Source organism: Amia ocellicauda, chromosome 8 (genome assembly GCF_036373705.1).
Source record: "Amia ocellicauda isolate fAmiCal2 chromosome 8, fAmiCal2.hap1, whole genome shotgun sequence".
Classification (NCBI taxonomy): Eukaryota; Metazoa; Chordata; class Actinopteri; order Amiiformes; family Amiidae; genus Amia; species Amia ocellicauda.
Window position 1 is genome coordinate 15,808,488 of NC_089857.1, and position 16,695 is coordinate 15,825,182.

The window sequence follows — 16,695 nt, forward strand, 5'->3', positions numbered from 1 at the left end:
TTTACATTGTGTAAAGAGCCTAATGTCTCAAAGGGTACAGCTTTATCAGCAAACGACCTGATTGTCAATTCTAAAACAATATAATAGAATATAATAGATAATCTAATTGAATAGACTATTACAATGAATTTTCACTTTTTTTCTTAATCTTAATTTAGTACCTAATACTTTGTTATGCAAAAGAAAGTTTTGACATGAGTTTTTTTTCCTGGCCTCTCTCTAGAGGACCATTTGAATTGACACAGAGTCCTGGTGGTAATCCTCTCTCTCTCTTTGAAGTAAAACAGTTCCCAACAATTTACCAGCTACTGTGAACCCAAGTGCTTATGACCGAACAACACTCATACTGTACTTCAGATTTAACTAACACAAATTATACACATCTGGATGCAGTTGCTTTCTGGTAAATTTAACTCACTATTTTCATAAAAATCTACTGCCATATGGGGATTTATTATGAGAAGACAATCTTTTTCAGCCCCAGAAATTGATTATTTCATAAGAAGCATCTAATAGCAGGTTCTTGGCTTAAAAGATAACACTGACTGTAATATCACGATCCTATTGACTGTGACACTCTGTATCGGTTTCTGAAGAGATAAGAGTCAAAAGAGACAGATGCAACTGAATTAATATATGCTTGATTTAAAAAAACACTCAAACCCCCACACTCCTATCTCATTCACTCCCCCTCCACCACACTAATTTTCTTGATACTACATTTAATTGACAGAAGAAGCCTTATCCTATACACCAATGTATAACATCAGTAGGTTACCTGCTATAAGCCCTAACAGCAGCAGGAACCCTAATCATAGCCAACATCAAAATTTCAAACTAGGTCCATGAAAATCTACACTTGTTCGAGTAACCGTAACAAAGCAACACTAACCTTAAAGAAAGTGTTACTTTACTGGGGACTCTAACCCGGATCAAAGTGTAGCCCTAATTTGATTTAACTTCATACAAATGCTAATTAAATCAAACTCAATGTCAATCATCTCTACCCAGAAAGAGAACCGCGAATGAAAGACTGTCTGTGTGCCAAGAGAAATGGAGCAAATTAGTGCAAATGTTATAATGTCTTCCATCCAAGAAGACATTACATACATAGGCCTGACTTTCCCTGCTTTCTGTCATCAAGCTGTTCTACCTACCATTCACAGGGCTGAAGAGATCGGAAAGCTTGGAGCGCTGCGTCCATTCCGGCGAAATCCCAAAACTTCACATCGTAGTCGTACCCCCCAGTGACCAGTCGAGCTCCAGAGGGGTCCAATCCCAGAGCAGAGACCTGTGGTACAGAACGGGTGCGGTTACTACAGTGTCATGGTCAACTTTTCCAGTATGATGTCCAAACCCTTTTTTTATTTTTTTTATTTCCAATTCAAATTGCTAATTGATCTTGTTTCCCTTAGGATCCTTATTTGGAAATTAATTATTCTCATGTAATTGTAAGCAGCACTGTTTAATCAAGTCAAGTCCCCTCTTACATCCATATGACTCAAAGGCAGAAATACAGTTAATATCTGGGGGAATCATTAAATATTACTTTGAATGGATTGCTACATGACACGTATAAAATTAATAAAAATAAAATCTTACAAATATGTTACATCACAATTACCAGTAATGATGGCACTAATTTAACAGAAACAGATATTTTATTTAAAATTACAGACTATGAAATACAGGGCAATGTTTTCTGATCTGGGATTAAAATGACTGGTTTCATTTATGACATTGAAAGACTTCATTGCTTAAAAAAATATTCCCCATGTGAATATATATCTAGACTGTTAACAATCAAATAACAATTGCTGTTTCTATCTATGAGTTGGACAAATAAACGTAAAACACAAGGATGTCTAAACAAGTCTGTTTCATCAGTGTCAGGTGAATCAGCTACTTAAAAATGCTGGCTAGTCCTCCTTCTGGCAGCTGCTCTCCAAGTAATTGTTTCATGTAGCTCTACTATACGTCTCATTTAGAAGACACAAAATCACTTCCATTTTTCCCCTTTTGTTTTGGTTACAGTAGTTTGTTTGGAGGCTCTGGGATTGGTCTCAATCTCTGACCTCTTTGCTAAAAACAAACACTTGTTTTCACTCACAGATATAGATCAATAGCCTGTTTCACCTCCACCTCGCATCTCTGATGTAATGTGTTAGGAGATTAAGCCAACTTTGTCATTAAGTACAGTTGTCTCTCCGTAATTTATCAGGGGATTTCATATTGTGACCAATAATCAGATTATCAAAGAATTCAAATTCTTATTAGGGGAAGAACAATATCCATACAAAAATCTGAAAATTAAATTGTCCTGATGTAATGTCTTACCGTCTTGTTCCCATGTTGCAGTGTGATCTCATGCGTGTCTGGAATTCGCTTCACTGGAGTCTGGAGAGGAAAAAACAGGGCTGCAGTTTACTCCAGTAATAAGTTGAGAGAAAACACTTTTAACCTGAGTATTCATGTGGCATTTCATTTTATTACAATAAGATCAGTCGGATTCGGAAAAAACAGCGTTAGGAGGCCTTTCACTTTTCTGTCGCAGAACCTGATAAAGTCAAGCTCTTACACTTTCAAAAATAGGACAGCAGAACGACATTACCTCAAAGTTTCACATTTCTCTGAGACTTTACATTTTCTAGTCATACATGATTATTTATAAATCATACAATATTGTTTAGGCATCAAAAATGCTGTAGGCCATATGGACAATGGCATTTAAACGAAAATATGTATTGTGGCATTACGGACAGTATTGTATTGCAGCAGGAATGGAGTATGATGGGAAGGCCCCTTACATTTTTCCAGCGCAATAACATTCCCTGTAGCAAAGCTGGAAGTGTAACATAGAGGCACAAGGGTAAAAACATAGAAAACATTTTATGGCCTGCTCTGAGTCCTGACCACAGTCCCATAGGAAGCCTCTGGTGCTGGGGGCCTACACAACAGTCAAGAAAACCTTGTGAACAGCTGTCTTTTGTTCTTGTGTCTGCTGACATCAATACTTTCAGTATTGATAAAGCTTGCATAGAGGCATACTCAAGAATCCTCTGCATTTATATCTGGCTAGTACCAGTTCCTGTGCTGTTTTTCTTAACATTTTACGCACAACTGCTGTTCTTATCAGAGAAATAGGCTGTGATGTCTGTTGAGGCAAATGTGGCTTACTCCCCTTAAGATGGGCCAGGTTTCCTATCTGAATAATCACTACACTCATTGGTTCACCACTGATACTGTCACGGTGCTTGCTTGGAAAAACCAAACCACAAAACTAATAACATAATGTTTAAACTCATTCATGTGCAGTGAGGCATGCAGACCCTTTACAGAAGGAATACCCCCTGCTGTATATATACTGTAAGTGAGCCTAGGCTCTCTGTCTCAATCTAGTCAGATCTTGTAATTGAATGAAGGTGGGGCCTGGGACAAGCAAAGATAAACAGGTTAGTGCCTCAAGTAGTGGACCAGTAGGCTGGTTGCATGCATGCAGTGTTAACCCTGGTGCCCTGGCTGAATTCCATTGCAAGCATCTCATCCCAGCCTACTTACACTGCTTACCCTTAAGCTACTGCTCACCACTTTCATTTTGCTGGGTAGTGAGTTATTGGTGTGAAAAGAGCTGATTTATACCCTGCAAGAGGGTGTGGTATAATCCATCGTGGATGAGGCAACCCCAAGTTTGTAACATTCTCTAAGATTCTTCAGAATGAAAAGCATTATAAAAAACAAGGCATTATTATTAGTGGTAGTAGTAGTAATAGTGCAAGTAGTTAGTAGAAGTAATAGTAGAAGCTCAATGCTCAAACAATATAATGGTATTTATGACCCCTGGTGAAGATATACACACATTTAATTTTACTTCTGTTTCTGAAACAGAACAATACAACTGTTTTGGAACTCTAAATTACCCAAAAGTGTTTAAATGGTTAAGGCCGAATGAAACATGAAAGCGTCCGAGTTTGCTGGTGCTCCATCACTGCTTTAAGGCCCTCACACCAGGCCAGCCGCCCTGGCCTCCAGTGCTGAGATGAAATCATAAAGTGGGGTGGACAAGTCCGTTAACGCAATCAATCATCACGCCCACTCCGGGGCTGCAAATTGAAAACCTGGGAATTCCTGTAGCCTGCACATTGTCAGCAGTAACCGATCACATGGCTTAAGAGACATTTATTGCAGAAAGGACCCGGCATATGTTTGGTCACAATGAGACTTCTCACTGAGTGGCGCTGGGAGCTGTGCCCCAGTACAGCCATCAAGATCGTTCTGTCAAGAATTCCTCCTCTAAATATCTGCCTGTATGAGAGAGCAAGGTTAGTCTGAAATCCGCCTCTCCCACACAGCCGTAGCTTGGTAAGTTCGCCATTTGACCTCCAACATTAATTCAACTACAGAAACACCAGAGAGGTTTGAGACTGGTGATTCAAAACCTGACTTCGCTGAAGACTTAAAAACAGATATTAAATTTAATGAAAAGCCCCAGGAGATGTATAATTCTTAAATCAAAAATCAGAACAGTTCTCTGTACACATGAAACGATGTATGAAAAACATGGAAGTCTAGTTAAGTTATAATAATGAACCTATGTATCTATTCATTGTAGGCATCTATATCACTTTTTCATTCTACAACAATTCACCATCTTTTGCCATCAAGTCTGCCAATAAAAAGCTCTACCATATAACCATTAAATCATTGTTTAATCTCCACAGTGTCTTTCAAATACTAGGTCGTTTTAAAGTCAGCTTCCTTTAAAAAAACTAAGATAGTGAATCTTACAGAGCAAGTAGGTAACACTGAGGGAATAGCACCAAGTCAGCTGGAACCAAGCAAAGTCACCGGGAGTTAAGGTCACCTTCTGTTGTTTCAACAGATTTGTTCCTAGAAACATATCGATCCAAAACCTTCATCAAGCTTGAACTTGAAAGATCCCAAAGGTGCAGCATCCAGTACTCTGCTGTTAAGTGCCTTCTGTCTTCAGTCAGGAATGTAATTACCATGTAAAATATCTCAAGGCCCTCTGCTGAAACTAAAGTGGTAATTGCTGTTGACTTTGAAAAACAAACTACAAACAAGCATGAAGTTAATGTTTTCATGTCAAGGTAAGTCGTATTTTTGATTTCTGTTTCTGGTACTCATTCATCTCTTGAAATTATCTGTACGTTGGCAATTTACCAATTTGAAATGCAACCAAAAGTGACATTTTTGGTGAGAAAAAAAAAGTACAAAAAATAATACAAAAAAACTAAAATAATCACAATTTATGCAAGTATTTCATATTAAAATTGGGCATAGGGGACTGTGACAGTGTGACTCTCAATTCAGACAAATTTCAGATCTCAGTCACATTGACACTAGCATATTCATTTCAATATCAAGAACCGTGAACTGGTGATCAATTATTGCCTGCAATTTACATAATGAGAGATAATATGTGAAAAGAAAAATAAATTAAATAAATTTAACAGTTTACAATTATGGTATCAAATAACACACTTTGAGTGCAACTGTATGCCCAGGCCATCTGACTGCTCAAAGATGCTCTCTCACATTCAAAAAAAGCTACAGCAACGAAAGACTGAGAAACAAAGCTTCCGTGAAATAATACAAAACCCTACAGAATGCATTTTGAGTTGCCGTCTTGCCAACATACAATTCCACTTATAAGAAGCCCCCCTGGGCCCAAAAGCCCCAGGTGGAAGAAAATGGCCAAAGTGTACCATCCTCCATGCTTCCCTTTATAAATAAGGATGTGAAGATAAACAATTAATGGGGTTGTTGTTATTTTGTGCAACTGCTTGAGTGCATGATTTGTAAAATAATCCGGGCATCTTCCCCTCCAAATTACAGATAATATAAGGAGGTTTCTTGGTTGTTTATTTTTTATTTAATTTTTCTTTATTTTCTGCTTTCTCCGAATTTCCTTTCCTTACGTGTGGTCTTTGGCACTAACGTGATGGTGACCCAACATATTAAAAACGTTCCAGAAGTGCTGAGGGGTCTGTCCAAGCCAGATGTTAAGCTGCCTGCCTTTCTCCTGGGTCTCCCCAGCCCCTTGCGCAAAATCAATGTCCCCCCTCCTCGGAATACATGTGTTATTGCTGCATTCCAAAGTATGACATGACATAGACTGCAGATTTATGACAAAACTGTTAAAGTGCAGTGGGGGAGGGCCCAGGTTAGGGAGGGCTACAGATGATTGATGTTGTAACCTCACTTATGGGAATAATAAAGTGTGTTACTGCACAGTGTAATTCTTACCATTATCACGATAACAAAATATAACAGCTATACTGTTTTTGATTCACAGGCAAACTCCAGATTTGTCATCAAGGTAGATTACAGGGGGAGGAAGGGAGAGAAAAAAAATGTTAAGTCACATATCATAAAGCAAATGATTTATCTTTGGCTCCTTCATAATTACGGCTCGTTTTTGGACAGTATGTACATTCTAAAAAAAAAATGTCATCCTTATTTAAACCAAAAACTCTCTCTAGACTCAGTAGTTCAATTCATGCCCCAGCAGATGATCGGGGTGGTTTAGATCAGGCACGACGGAGAATGGCACAGATCACTCGTTCACCTGAGGAATCTAAGGGAAATTGTACATAGCCAGGGTTGACTCCATGAACCTCAAGAGGCATGGTTTCTGGGTACTTTTTGATACAGATTAACTATACTGTCCAGCTTGGGAACATTTCTGTTGTAATTGAGCTGTAGTCTATATCTTGCAACTCGTTTCATTAGCCACTTCAAGGTGCGTCTCAATCCATACGTCCAGCTCAGCTGAATTATTGATGATGAATGGAAAAGTCAACAGGAAATAATCAAGCAGGAATCCTAAATTTAAAGATATGAGCCGAATTTGATTCTTACTTAAAATGTGAGGGAAGACCATAATTAAGGCAATAATTTCTTCAGCTGACTGAGAACGCAAGCCATCCGACTCAAAATTAAAGCGAGGCAGTAATCCTGTCCAAATCAGGATGACAAAGTATTTTTGTCCACCACTGTAACTATTTATTCCATTTTGTTTATAAACTCTTCAGATAGAGGACATTTGTTTTATGTAAATAGATTAATGGAAGCTTAAGTACAGGACGTTTATTTTATCTAAGGAGACGCATATTTTCAAGTTTCTAATTGTACACTGGTTGGGTAAATCTTGTGACATCACTGATTAAACTAATCATACCTACAGGTTATTCTTCCACATGACTTGATATTGGAAAGGCAATAATTTGTCATTGAAAGTGATATTGGATGGATACTCAATGAATTAACTATTTCAAACCTTTCCTTCTAAAGGTGTGTTGAATACAATGGAAAACGAATCAAACTAATTTTGCTAATAATAAATGATAACCATTTCCTTAACCAACCCAACATTTTTCTCCTTTGCCTGCAAATGTCTTAGAGAATAGTTTCACAGCTGTATTCCCCCCTCTGTTCATTTGAAATGTTTACTAAAACAAATGCCAAAGTTAGAATGAGTACCACAAACCCAACAGTTGCTGTATGTTTAGAAAATAAATCCCTTTCTATACAGTATATAAAGAGTGTCAAAATACATTGAGAGTTTGTAAAGTTGTTAAGTGAAGTGGAAATAAACAGAGATTATGACAAATCCTGAAAATGACTCAGATGATTTCCTTTTGTTCTGTTGAATACACCTGCATTCCGACTGGGTCAATGTTGTAGTAATACAGAAAGCATTCCATTAAAAAGAAAGGACAGAAGGTGTCTGAATTTCAGGGGAAACAGCAAATTAGCAACTAGGTGGAACTATCAGCAGATGGATTGTTCCAGGGAAGTCCATCAATTGGGGTTAATTACCCCTGCTCAAGTTTGCCCATAGAACCACACAGACTAATGCCATCCAAGTATCTGCTGTGAACTGGATGCAAAACGGTTCCAAACCACTCTTGAGTTCATACATACTATTGAGTATGTGCTATACTAAGATCAGGGTGTTAAAGTTTGAGTAAACCAGCAATGGTCTGTAGTTCGTCCGTCTAAACTTCGCTAGGATTTTGCAGTTTTTTTTAATAGTGTGTAATGTTCTTGTATAATGTGACCAAAGTATTTCATGTTACAATTTTATTGTTTCTGTTTTTCAAAACATATTAATACATTTTCCATTCCTTACATCCTCTTCACAGCATGGCTCCAAAATATTTGTACACCTGGCGCTGAAACTCTGACTTGCACAGGTTGACAACGCTTGAGAGGAATTTACAATCTGACAGGCCGGAGATTGACAGAGTCCTGGAGGGACCTAGGCAGAGGGCATCTCATGAACTAATAAATCTTGGCAAAATGGAAAAAGAAAATGAAAACAGAAAAACAGCAGTGCGTCCTCTGCTTTGGGAAGGAAGGCCCATTTCCTATCAGAGTTACACAGCTGGTTCCAATCTCTCTAAGCTTTGATTAGTAATTCTCTCACACTAGCAATCAATTACACCCTAAACGGGGCCTTTTAGCTGCGATATGAAATGTGACATGACCCAAGACTGTCACGAAGTGTGACATGCCTGTAAATAGCTAATCTGCAAATTAGAATTTAATGACTTTACACGGCTGAGCATCAGACAGCAAAAAGACATGTCTGAGCATTTAAAAATTGTTGTTTTTAATATTAAGTAAGTAGAATAAGAAAATTATAGCTGAAAAGTGAGAGAGGGAGAACCAACTTTGACCCAGGTTAATAAAACCCCTGTACAGTAGAGCACCCTCTGGGCTCTAGCTGGCGAGAACCCAACACACGTGAAAATAGCTAATAGTCTAATCTCTTATTCACCTAAAATATTATTATGAATCATCAACCTCATTATTATTATTATCATCATTGCTTCAATTGCATTCCCCTCTTCTTTCAACACTATTTGGAATCACTCTCCTCAGAATCCACATTGTCGATCCACTGCAATCCCAGCATGGCATCTGGAATGACTCTCACTGAGGTGAAGAACACATTAACCAAGGAGACGGAGAATCAAATGCAATAATTTGTATTGATTTGTTTGTGGACTGGAATGGTCCAAATATTATGCATCTGTTTATTATTTTTAAAATTGTAATATTCACTTGTAAACATGAACAAATTATATGTGAATGAATACACATGGATAGCCATACTGGAAACACTTGGAAAAAGAGGGGAGCTGAATAACTCTAATTTCAGTTGCCAGACAAGTTATCAAAGATACCTCAGTGGAATACATACAGTCCTAGTCATGTCTACATTTCTTCCCATACCTTCAGAATCATTCACAAACAGCTATTAAGATTCCAGACAAATTATGACAAGTTACATTACGTTCCTAACAAGACAGATGCAATCTTTGCTTCTTCCTCTGGCCTTCCACCCTTGTCAAGTTATTCTGAGGTTCCCTTTCAAGAAATTTCAAAGCCCCAGACACTCTATTAAACTAATGAAACATAACAGATTAAGCCAGAGGACACAAATCAGGTTATCTGAAAAGCTTAAAAAATGAACCACTGATTGCAAACAGATTTGTTTTATACATATATATTTTAATGAATAATAACCATACTGCTATTAGTATTCAGTCAGAGTTAAATAATCTGTCCTGAGGGCAATTTACAATTTAAGTAGCAGTTTACATAATTTCCTGTGACAAATTATATCATTTCATACATATCATTTCATAAGTAGGTGTCTTGAGAGAGTCTGTTATACACGTTATCTAATCAGAAACATCAGCAGGCAACCGTGTAGAGCACAGGAGGAAAGACACCTTGGCAAATGATTGGAATTATGTGTTGGTTTTAAGAACACAATCACATTAATTAACATGATGAGGTAATTCATCCCATTTTCATAATCTGTTTAGTAGTAGCTAGTTAATACCATATTCTCTGCCACTTCTTTGTTGTTTTTTCCAAAACAGTGAGCTTCAACCACACTGATGGACATTTGGATGCAGACACTCACAACCATGTCAAAAAGTGCCACCTGTCCTTTGACATGCACCTGTGCCTTTTGAGTCAAGTCCCCTCACAATCTGCTCATTTCAAGACCAAAGAGAAGTCTTACTAGTGTGCTGGATCATTTAAACTTTATTCACCATTCATTTGAATTCTAGACTATTTGCTATAGAGCAGAAACTTGATCTAGATTAACTTCACGAAACAAAATAAGCACGTAAATGTTTTGCAGGGGATGATTTTACTTCCATGTAGGAGGGTTGCTGACAAATTAAAGGAATAGTAAGGATTTCCAAAAGACACTCTGGATGTTGTTTATAATGGCACAGAGATGAAACTCCAAAAAAAATAGAGTTTGCTTCCGCTGCCACACCTTACCGGGGAACAATCATAATAACATTAAGAATAATCAAGCTCAGAATGAAATTCACATTCACTGGAGACCGAGCTGAGCCCCATCCAACACACTGCTCAGAAAGCATCTCCGGATTTAAACAGAGTAACGGTGCATCAGAGTGGTGTATGTATTCCTGGGGATTTTCTTCTTTGCATATCATCTTCCATGGACCATAAGTTTCCACTATAAACTCTGACGTGCGAATTTATGAATCACCCTGTACTCCCACTGACACTGTACACTGATTGTTCTATAACGCATACCATGAATGTCCTTAGATGCACTGTATAAATTAAACTTAGTTATCACTATGGAAATTATGTTGGATCCCGTGTATTTGATTCAGATATTTCAAATGACCTTACAGGCAGCTTTGTCCTGGCCCCAAAAAACACTGAATAAACAATGTATGACAAGCTAGGCTACAGTACAGACAAAAGCAATTCCCTCTTTGGGAAACTTCAACACAGACCGTTTGGGTTTTCCACAGTTACAACAATAAGATCTAAACAGAAATCCTTCATGGTGATTGCATGTGTTTGAAGATGAGGTCTGAAGACATTATTTGTGCCTTTGGTGCTGTGGGAAAAGAGGAAAACAAAAGCCAGTTCTACTGATTTCTGTGGAGAAAATGAATCTGTTTACTAGACAGAGCACTCAAAGGTCACAGGCTAAATGGTGGCTAATATCACCTTCAGTTTAGCGAGACACTTCGCCAAAGTAGATGAAAACCATCCCCTGACCACCGTGTAGATCTTTCGAGGAATATAAATAAGAGATTTCAATCAACAATAAAGTGAAATGAAGTCATTGTCACACCGCAGAATAAGAACATCCCGTCTGAAAACCCAGGAAATTATCCGTTTTAAAAACATCAGATCTCATCCTCCGGGGAGAATTCACACGGACTCGCAGTGCACTCAACCTTGCGCCACTGTTCCGATGCCAAAACTGGAAAGTGCTCCGCGTTTCATAAACAGTGAACAAAAACTGCCCCCCCTGCTTTGCATCAAGATGAGTGCTCGTCCAAGGTATGCATTATCCAACATGGCCCTGGATAAAGAGACCTGTTACTCTGTAAGTCCCTCTCTAGTGTGAAAAAGAGGAGACACTATACTTATATGCATCTAAAGTGATACAAATTTTCTGTTGTTCTCTTTATTGTGACAACGTGTGGGTCTAAGTATACAGGGTCACAATGTTGGGGAAATATGGTGCAAGGAGTTGATATTTAACATTTACACACTGGTGAGTGATGAGACAGACATACAGAAACTATACTAAAAACCTAGCTCTTCTTGAGTCTAAGTAAACATAACCCTCACTAAACATTTGGAAATAACAAACAGCACTAGACAAGCACAAATCAATCAGTCCTGTTCGCAATCCAAAGTCATTGTCAAAGTCCCTAAATTAATACATTTCACCTTCTCTCGCTGTTGGTTTACCCCTCTACTTCTACCCACTGAAGAGCTTCTTTTTCCACATGTGGCTAATAATACTGAAAAATAAATACAATTTATTTTGCCCTGATTGGTTATTGTTATTATTAGTAGTAGTATTTTTACTAATGTATTTTTACATTGATCGGTAGAAACCAGAACTGAACTTAGTATATAAATTAGTATATAAGCTGCAGTGGTTTGCAATTATCCTCCTGAAAGCATTCATACTGTTAAGGGGGACCTTATGCTGGCAGCAGCTGCCTGAATATTTGAATTTCAAGGGTGAGTATCTGCCTCTAATGATCCCTTCACTAGCAATCTGGTCGACTATATTTAGGGCTCAATTATGATTCAATTCATTTCATAGCCCCTGACAGAAAGTCTCCTGGGAGCAGACATGGCAGAAACTAGTCCAGAGATTGAAAGCTCAGAACCCCAAGTGTGTCTTTCTGATTTTCAATACATATATAAACTCAGCATCTACTCTTATTAATCTTGTTAATTTAGTATGTGCATTTTAAAGCCTAACAAACTTAATCAATACTTCTGCACTACATACAAAAAAAGTGGCATTCAGTACTGTGAACGCATATTCAAGTCATCTTACATTAAACATACAATATAGCTGACAAAAACAAAATATATAGAGAAAACTAATAAAGAAAAGTTTTCATAACAAACAGCTGCAACAATTAATTCCATGCATGGGCCACTGCCGTCCATACTGGAAAATGTACCAGTTAACGGAGTTATTTGATTGCACTGCTTATAGTGTGGATCGCCGGGATAAATTGAGTGAATGAAAAAGCACTGTAACAGGGAAGAGAATATTTAGGGGCTCCTAAAAATACATACACTTTACAGGTACACACACTCCTCAGTTTACAGCATGCATCTCTTTGCCTAAACATAAAAACATCATGACTACAATCATGAGATACTACTGATCATGTTTTCATAAAAAAAACCTGCTGCCTCTGTAACACAGACTGTCCTGCCCCCCTGTGGTCAAAATACATACAAAAAAGGTCCCCGGCTGAATTCATATTATGATGAAGCGCATACCGTGGAAAACTGACACTGAAATTCTAAGATGCAACAAATATCACAGTACCCCATTAACTCATTAAAATAAGAGGGTCAAAACATGGTTTTACCTTCTAAGACAGGATTTAAGAGCTTGTGTCAGCATGTATAACTCACTGCAGTGTAATTCTGAACTAAGCAACCACCCTTTATAGTTTACCACAGTAAATTAAGGGGTTAGCCTATCTCTCTTCTTGGATGCCCAGGCCCACCATTAATACCTCAACGGCAGCTGAAGAGGTGGCAACGTTGAAGTTGATCTTCGGGCCTTTTCTTATTGGATTAACTTGTGTATGTATTATTAACACAGTTTGTTTTACTGGAGAAATGGCACTACACACGCTTGGAAACACAAAGCATTCAAATATAAAGCAGAAGAACTTTAATATACACAACAACGCTACAGAAGACACTGCCTATGCATGCCTTCCATTCTTGGTCTCTTCCCACAGAGGCAGGGGAGATATGGGTATTTTCTCCCAAAGAAACACAAAGCTGGGGAGGAGCATGAAGTAGTATTGTGCTGTAACTAAAGCCCAGCTCCATCTGAGGAAACCTTGCATCTGGATTCTGTCTGACGTTGCCCCCTGGGGGTCTGCCTGTCAAGCCGTGTTCGTGCACCTGTGAACACAGCCTGCCCTTTTAGCACAATCCCATCTTGATGAAATACTTCTCCCCCAACTGTACAAATCAAAAGCCAGACAGGCGACAAACAGCAGGCAATCACCCCCAGGGCCCCAGAGGACAGGCGAGGACTTCCGACACCAGCCCAGAGCCGCACAGCTCTTAATGGGTTGCACATTTTTTAATCACACTGTCTGAAGGCTTCAGGGTATGTAATCAGGCAACGCCACCCAGTGTTTTCACACACAGTGCACAGTAAAACCCGACCTGTCTGCCGTAATCCCCTACCCATTCCCACTCCACTTATTTTCTCCTGGTACAAATATAGGTCTTGAGCCAAACTTGGGAACCAGCTCATATTTTTCAATATGGAAGTTATCCACAGAGATTTCTGAAGCCTGCAACACTTTCTTCATCCAGCTTCTGGCCTATCATAGCATGATCGCCTCTACTTAAAATTACATAAATAATAACATCCAAGAGGGCAAAAAAACCTTTGTGTTCAGTAGCCTTATTAAACTGATAGGGTTTGGTTTTTTTGCTGATTGGGGGAACAGATGAATGCCTAGTGTTCTTCAAATCCAGTCCTTCAGGGCCACAATGCACCAGGTTTTATGGGTCTCTTTAAACCAACACCAACTTAACGACCAGGAAAGGGTTTAGACCTGTTCCAGTTAAGTGAATAATTAGTTCAATTAACTAGCAGAATGAGAAACATAAGAGCTCTGGCCCTCGAGGAGTGAATTTAAAGAATCCTGATGTACAGGGATAATATATCAAACAGCTATTGCTTACATCATCTTCCTCATCTGCAGCCTCCTCATCGCTGCTGTCCTCCTCTTGTTTTCTGGATCCCGGAGGCAGTGGCCCCACAAGCTCTTCATCACCATCAGACTCTTGCTTTCCTGCTGTCCCCCCACGTGCCATCTGAGGGGGCAGGGGAGGTCCTATCTGCTCCTCCTCAGAGTCTTCTTCGCTGTCACTGCTGCTCGCGCTCTCCTGCGTCCTGCTGCTGGGGAGAGAGCCCTGATAGACTGACCTACTTACAAATTTAAAAACTTGAACCCAATTGTGTTTTTTTAATAATTTTTTTAAGTAGTGTAGAGTGGACTCTCACAATGAAATAAACCATGACAGGGAACAAGTTTGTAATTTGCGATTCATGGGTAAGCCAATGTTTTGATTTGGTCTAGGTCTCAGTTTGATCACAGCCAAAATAGTACGAATTTGCGTCAGCGCAGAATATGCTGCTCGACAGATTCTTAACCAAGGGAAACATTAGATTCCCCTCTCAACCTAGGTAAAATTAATCAAGTTTACCTGGAGGCAGATGGGACAGCTTTACTTCTCCCAGAAGGTCCAGACGTCTTGCTGGACACAGAGGCTTCTGCACACTGCTTCCTCACATCCTCCATCTCTCGCTCCTCTGAGGGGACAAAGAGCTTTGGTACACTGCACTGGAGGACAGTGGGAGAGTGCTGGACAACACATAGAACCTGTGTGTCCATGGATGTGCAATTGGACATTGAATGTTCTAAAAGACATCTCCTGGGAACACACGGAGACCTGATCATTGAGTGCTCCTCACACCTCAAGTAATCATGCAATTCCAATGAAATATTCCTGTGTATCCGGCCAGCAGATTTCACTGTGGGTACACTGTTGAACCTGAAGTAGTATTGTCTCGTCTTTATCGACATAGTTCAGGATTTAGAAATCTCCTCTGTTCAGAGAGGAACATGCACCTGAATGAAGCCCACACACTGGTAGACTGGAGAAAGGGCTTCCACGAAACACCAGCTACCAGAACTTACCGATTGCTTTCTGGCTCCTTTCAATGGCTGTCCTTCTGGTCTGCTCAAAGATGGCATCCAGATCAAAGGTTCGAGCCTTCTTTCCTATAATAATAATACATATCACCCATTTTTTACCCTTTCGTTGTGTTGCATAATGATCATTAAAACAACAGTGAGCAGATACAGTACAGAAACCACAGCTATGTAACTGGGCACACTGAAGTATAAATGTAAAAGCAATGCAACATTCATACTGCAAGACTTAAGTACAGTATACTAAGATGGTGCTGCTCAAGAAAGACTCCATGGGCATAAACAGTGACCAAATAAGTATTTTTAATTTCAGCAGCAGTTTTTGGTGATTGCTGTATCTGAATGTAATACATGAAGCTAGCACGTTTTCAATATCACTTCACATTTAAACAGCTGCAAAATCAACATCCTCGCCATCATGCGTCTCTAATCTTTTCTTCTCTTTTTTAACTACGATGATGATGTGTACTTGAATTGACTGTGGGATGAACAAGGACCGATTCATAAGTAAGGTTTAGTCGTTGGCACATTAATAAGCTCTTCCACATACCAAATCCGGAGAATCCCATGACAGAAGCCATGTCTGCTTCATTGCCAGACGGGCCAGATGCTGTGGCGTAAAGGAGCAGAAAGTCAGCAGGTAAACGAGCAAGGGTTTTAAATTAAGTCTGTTTTTTGCTAGTTTTATACAATTGCAGAAACAATGCCGACAATGTTTCGGGTAAACATTTCTGTCCTCTGCAAAGAACAATCTAGTAAATTGTTTTAAATATATCAATTTCAATTTCCATTCTATATGGGGATAAGAGATATTAACAGTACACCTTTTCAGTTTCACCATGCTTAGCTATGCATTTACTTTTGCTTTTTCGTAGTTTGCCATGGTAGGGTTGCATGTTTACTTTATTGTGCACCGTGGCAAACCGGGTCACTCAACTCAAACTTTAAATAGCAGGAAATAAATAAATACAGCGATTCATGCTAACTTTAATGAGGGTTTAATGAAGCACACAGCCTACAGATTTAAAGGACCATCGGTTGCTGTCCATTCTTTCTATCGCATGCAAACGCAATTCTGTTCTGGACAATAATGCCATACAGGAAGAGATGCATTGCTCATAAATCCCCTCAAAAAAGTCTGTTCTGGGTTCTGGGACACTTTCTCGACATTATAAATCAAATATGTTTCTCTTACTCTCTTCATCTCCACGACTATCCATGTTTTCCAAGTTTACAAAATTTACATGACCCGGTTAAACAAAGAGAGCCCCGTAAAGAGCAGCAACGCGCACTGAAAATGGCATCCCCAGATTGGACTGCGCCGCCTGGTGACAGCTGTGCGCCAATGCCTTTGTAT

At 39.1% G+C, this 16,695-nt stretch overlaps 1 protein-coding gene across 3 annotated transcripts in view; it reads right to left on the minus strand.

The window, feature by feature from the left end:
- Positions 1-16,619, minus strand: part of wdr70 (WD repeat domain 70) — a 96,256-nt gene extending 79,637 nt beyond the window's left edge. The window contains exons 1-7 of one of the 3 annotated variants that reach the window (XM_066712176.1): positions 16,534-16,618; positions 15,889-15,948; positions 15,324-15,407; positions 14,830-14,935; positions 14,305-14,518; positions 2,338-2,397; positions 1,158-1,291 (exon numbers count right to left, since the gene is read on the minus strand). In XM_066712176.1, coding sequence (XP_066568273.1) covers positions 1,158-1,291; positions 2,338-2,397; positions 14,305-14,518; positions 14,830-14,935; positions 15,324-15,407; positions 15,889-15,948; positions 16,534-16,558 — 683 coding nt within the window. In that variant the 5' untranslated portion in view covers positions 16,559-16,618. Of the gene's footprint in view, positions 1-1,157; positions 1,292-2,337; positions 2,398-14,304; positions 14,522-14,829; positions 14,936-15,323; positions 15,408-15,888; positions 15,949-16,533 lie in introns of all 3 variants that reach the window. The other 2 variants (XM_066712175.1, XM_066712177.1) reach the window with 2 other exon arrangements.
- Positions 16,620-16,695: the final 76 nt, after the last annotated feature.